The 5,903-nt window shown below is 34.9% G+C and overlaps 1 protein-coding gene across 1 annotated transcript in view; it reads left to right on the top strand.

Moving 5' to 3' along the window:
* Nucleotides 1-5,903, top strand: part of LOC117102683 (RANBP2-like and GRIP domain-containing protein 5/6) — a 33,841-nt gene that overhangs the window by 7,767 nt on the left and 20,171 nt on the right. The window contains exons 5-8 of the mRNA XM_033243062.1: nucleotides 1,141-1,302; nucleotides 1,774-1,934; nucleotides 2,132-2,258; nucleotides 3,781-3,928. Coding sequence (XP_033098953.1) covers nucleotides 1,141-1,302; nucleotides 1,774-1,934; nucleotides 2,132-2,258; nucleotides 3,781-3,928 — 598 coding nt within the window. The remainder of the gene's footprint in view (nucleotides 1-1,140; nucleotides 1,303-1,773; nucleotides 1,935-2,131; nucleotides 2,259-3,780; nucleotides 3,929-5,903) is intronic.

Genomic DNA, 5,903 nt, shown 5'->3' on the forward strand with positions numbered 1-5,903 from the left:
TACTGCAATTGGATGATGTGATGTGATGTGTTACATTCTACTTCCATTTGTAATTATCTTATTAACACGTTTATAGCATTCTAAGAATGTAATCGTGTTAAGGCTTAACTCAGGGTGTCACTCTACTACATGTTTTAGACCACGTTCACGGCTGAAAAAATGTGCGATTCCATGATTGCTGGTCTGTGACATTGCGCATTTCCCCGGAGGCTAGCTGGACATAACATTTGGTGTAGGAGGCATTTATAATAACTTTTATGGTCGCAGCACAACCATTTTTTTCCCTCTAGTCCTGACCATGTAATCCCTTTGTATTGGAAACTAAATATCTGGCGTTCCAGTCAGTAACACAAGCAATGCTACTAATTTAGGAAAGACCTATTTTGTGTTTCTACAAGTAATAGTGAAAAAAAAAAAATGTCTATACCATTGCCCATGGCAGTGTCAAATTAAAATTTATAAATAGAACATTGTACTGTATCATGAATTATAAATAATAAAAAATGAAATAATAATGATTAAGTGTATGAATGAAAAGTACAACATTAATAATAATAATAAAGTATTAAAAATAAGATACTGTAGTAAATAAAAAATAAAAAAATATAAAGGAAATATTAAAATTTTAAAAAATAAATAAAAATTATATTACTTTATTATGTAATACAATGTTATGAAGTTTTATGGGTTATTTTTTATTTTTTTTTTTAGAAGCTAAGCAATAAAAAATTATATTATTACTTTTTTTTCCCACAGGAAAACATTTTCCGACGATCAGGAAAATTGCCAGATTATGAAATCTATCTTCGAAACAAACTGGTGAGTCTTTTTTTTTTTTTATCTTAGATGTTGTTCAGTAGTTGGAGGCATTGTTAATTTGTTGCCTTATAATGAAAATGGTGGTAAATTAATAATGGTTTTTTTCCCTTCAAATTATCAGTTGAATAAATAAAAGATACGAAGTAATCAATTCAATTGTTTAGTATATTCAAGTTTTTTAAATTTAAACGTTACATGGACAGTATATTTTTAGAGTGCCATACAATTCATATAACTGCCAATTCATCCTGTGTTGGTAATTCTTCATCCAACAGTTACTGCTAATTCATCATGTGTTATTACCCCCTCCTGTCTCTGTAGGCGCAAAGGAAGGGTGACTACTACCTCAACTGTAAGCTAGTGAAGCTCCTGATAGAGATGAAAAGACTACGAGAAGCAGTCGACCACATTCTGCTGACACAAGACCTGGAGTCTGTTGCAGACCAGCCAATCTGGTGGGAGAGCACAGTACAAACCCTGGAGGTGAGTTCCTACCAGACATCACTGTTGTATGCCCATATTTAGTCATGATGTGCCTATATATGGTCATGATGTGATGTAATCATGACCATATTTAAGCATGTTCCATATTTTTGTCAAATGTAATTTGATAGTCTGGACTGAGGTTAATGGATTGGAGAGCTGACAAATTGGAGACCCTTGATGCCCATGTTGATTAGGCCAGCGCACTTTAAGCCAGTGATCATTATAACACCTAAATAGATCACTGTCACTTGATTGGTTAATTTCGTAATAGATCCCTGTTACTTGATTGGTGGATTTCGTATAGCGTGACATTGGTTATTTACACCATTTCGTCACTCATCATTGAAATGTATTTCCAACGTCAACCAAAGATACCAAGTCTTTGTGTACATGATATATTTAAAGGATAAAATCAAATTAGCCTCTTGACCTGTAAGCACAGTCGCTTGTTTCTGGTTTTTTTTCAAGATTTACATAAAGAGCATCAGGCAAGGAGAAGAGAAAACTTCTGGTGAGGAGACTATCATGGAGATGCATAGTCACCTGTTGATGGCACTTTGCAAGTGGATCATGCTTAGCTTAGCTATGATGGATAAACCTCCCCACAATGCAGTAGTTCTTCTGAAGGGGTTAGTATGTATTGTGAATGGTTTCCAAAATCAAGATCATAAGTCAGTACAGTCAGTGTACACATCTGGCTTGTCTGCACTTTAAAGAACCCATTGCATTTTTTCAGAAGAAACAGTGAAGACAGTGAAAATGTACAGATAATGATATAATAAAGAATATTAACATATTAAATTACTTTTGTCTTTGACTTTTGTAGGCTTGACCAGTGCCTGTTGAGGGCCAACAGCCTCAAAATGAATTCTAACTGGGACTATGTCCTTAACGAGATGGCAAGCCAACTTTACTACTTGATGGGCCTTCATCTGTGCCGCATGGCTGCTATGGTAATTATTGCTTCTTGCTAATTAAGTTGACCACCGGGAATACTGTTGAATACTTAGGTAACTGTTGACTACCTGAAATACTGTTGGTCACTTGGAATACAGTTTAGTAGCTTTTGAATACCTGGAATAACCTTTAGTATCAGTGTCACAAGGAAAACTTTTGGCACACCTGCAATACTTCTGACCACCTGTGGTACTGTTGACCACCTGGAATATTGGTAACCACCTAGAATACTATAAGCCACCTGGATTAATGTTGATCACCTAGAATACTGTTAATCACTTAGAGTACTTGTAGGTGCTTGCTTTTTTATTTTGATATCAAAAATATAAAAGCAATTTTGTTTTCACAAATTTTAAAGTTTACTTTTTAATGTTATCACTTTATTTACTTGGTCTTACTATTTTTGGTGCACTGTATGTCCTTTGTCTTTTTTAAATTTATTGTTTTTAAATTTGAAAAGCTGTACAGTACAGTAGAACCTCGTTTTTACGTACCCCAGTTATACGAACCCTCGGTTTTACGTACGCCTCGTATCGACGATGACGTCATCAAAAACCCCGAAAATATTCAAAACAAACGGCCCTTTTCAGAGCAACCATAAGTAAAAAAACTATAACAATAAACTTTAACAATAAACAAACCATAAAATGCAACATATTTTCATTAAACAGCAACGTTGATTGAGTCTAATACCGGGTTGTTATAATCTAAAACCATGTGAACTGAGTGAGATGAACAACTACCGATGGTGCTCAAAATAATTGCTTTCCTGCCTAGGTTCGTGTGGCAAACCATGGAAAAACTTGTCTGGTCTAATTTTCTACACGAAGATGAGTAGGCCTAGTTTCGTACACGAACGCTAATTGGTTGGCTCGCCCAGTGCACATGAGTTTTGTCTCAACAGGCCCAGACAACACCACAGCTCTGTTGTTTAGAATAGGGCATGAAGGGGAATTCCCAAGTTATACCTTTGTCGTATAGGTAATCTTACAATATTTTTATGTTCTTTAGTTAAATAAAAGACATAAAGTGATGAATTAATACACTAGACACCTGATTTTATTTGAAACACTTTATTATGATATCGTAAAGTGATGAATAAAAACACTAAACACATGGTTATATTCGTAGGCCTAGAGGCTAGGTCTAGCCTAGCTAGGTAACATCGTTAGTTCAAAGGTATTAGGTCAAAGGTTACCACAAATTTAACCCAACCTCTATTTTACGAAAGCCCTCCGGTCCCGTACCATACGTAAAATCGAGGTTCTACTGTATAACCAAATTTTTATTGTATGTTTTTATATGAGGACAATAAAATTGTATCTTGTATCTCAACATATGAAATTTTATTTAACAAAGAGCAGAAATATGATAATAAATTTTGAAAGATTTTATAAGTTGACAGAAGAAAAAATGCATGGATATTTTAGTGATGATTCATGTTCTGTCAGAGTGTCTATCAGAGTTTCATTTATGTTACTATTTTTTCCAGTCACTAAATTTTATTTTTATTTTCAGGCTTCTTTTCGATGGGCAGACATTATTGTCTTAGTAACATGTTGCTTTGTCCAGAGTGCTCATGTTAAGTTGCCAGACATGTCTGGACGGTCAGAGTATGAAACCAAAAAATGGACATTGCTATCAAGCGCTAGGCTAAGTGAAGTCAGTAAGTAACAGAATTAATTTATTTGTGGTGAAAGAAAAGAATGTAGAGAAGTTAATATGTATTATTTGTAGTCATGCATAATAGTTATTATACTTGTTTCTGTAATATTTAAGCTAGGCCTAGTAATTTGTAATGCTCATGAAGGATATCGAAAAAATCTTCTTTGAATGTCTTTCATTCATATAGCTAGGCCTAGCAGGTTGAGATGCTAGTGAACATGGAATAATTATGCCTTGGAAGTCTGTCATTCATAGTTAAGCTAGACCTCGCAGTTTGTGATGAATGTCAACCACTTCCTTATGGCTGCCCTGGGGTTCAGTCATGCATGACAAACTTAGTCATGTGTGACAGCAAAAGTTATGTGATACACAATGGCATACTCTGTAACTTTTAAATAGTGTTTCCAACTGTTCACAACTTTTTCGTGTCATGTTTTTAAACTCCAGAAACTTGAATGCATCATCCAATGTTACATGTTTTCCTGTTGACCATCTTGGATGTATTTATTAAATAGAAATCATTTGCTTAAAATACTACAGGGGCTCTCAACTGGCAAGCACAGGCCAGGATTATGTGTTATCCGGCCTGTCAGAACAAGCTTAAAACAATTATAGTTAAGAGCCACTAGGCCTATCAGTTGCACTATTTTACACCATTACCATTTTATCGTGTGATCGTAGATACACCCCCTCCCCTCTAGACCCTAGGTCACTTTCCAATCTTGCATGATCTCTGGCCTTCAGCGAATCTACAATCCTGGTCTCTGTTATATAATATAGTTGAGAACCCCTGAAATATATATTTGTAGTTGCATTACAAAAGCATTTGAAAATATTTCATTATAATAATTAACTGAATCATTTATTAATAATAGTATTCCAAATAATGGCTGTCTTTGAGTGCATTGAGAGAAATATTTTCATTTGTTGAAAGATGTACTGTAGGGTTGTTGCTGTAGAAAACTAAGTATGGGTGGTAGACACTTTAGGAATGGGTAGGTGCTAACATTGGTAAGCTCTAAATAAGAGTGGATTTTAAGGATGGGCAATGAGTTAAACAAGGTGGGTGGAGGGTCATTCAATTAGCTTTAGACTGGGTGGACAAATCCAATGCTGGGTTGCTCCATCCACCACTATAACTACATCCCTGGGACTGCTTCATTAAATGAGACTGAGCAAAGTTGAATGACAATATTCATTTCGTAAATCAGTTTGTAGTTTGAACTGTGCATGCCCGTATTCAAGGTCAGTCAACATAAACCTATGTTGATTACCTGGATAAGGGCATGCGCAGTTCAAACTACAAATTCACTTGTTGGCACTCATTACAACATTCATTATAAATGTTTTATAATATACCACAGATTCTTTTCATTCGATATTCTATGAAAACTAAAGCCTACCTTTCTTAGCTTGGTGACATCATTTCATAGCCAGGATTTGATCCTCTGGAAAATGTAACTGAAAGTGACATAATCATAGTTTTATTGCAAATACCGTATATTCCGGTGTATAAGCCGCAAATTGTATACGCGATTTTAGGCCTAGTATTTGTAATTATACTCACTACAGTGCTGTGCTAGGATTCCTACTACATTTTCTACGACATTAGCAATGGTTTGGGTTGTCTAAATAATTATTTTCATAATTAGGTTCAATCGTAAACTATTTTGAAAAACGCTGTTTCTGTTGGAAATCGCTTCGCTCAAAACAATAACAAACTACTTTTCGGGATTAAATTATTTTACTGGAATTTAACTGTAGAAAGGCATACGTCATGGGCATGCCTGAACGCCTGAACACGATATTTCTCCAGTTTTGAGTGTTGTTTATAAAACGTGCATGATGGTGCATGCTTCGCACAGTGGGCTGTGAGTAGTAATGACTTAGGCCTAGAATTACCAATATTTTTAGCCTAATACCGACTGTTATTAGTAAACATAATAATAGAATGATTGTTTAAAATAGATAAATAT

The sequence above is a fragment of the Anneissia japonica genome, unplaced genomic scaffold, assembly GCF_011630105.1.
Source record: "Anneissia japonica isolate Jap-2015-1 unplaced genomic scaffold, ASM1163010v1 scaffold287759_len370742_cov166, whole genome shotgun sequence".
NCBI lineage: Eukaryota > Metazoa > Echinodermata > Crinoidea > Comatulida > Comatulidae > Anneissia > Anneissia japonica.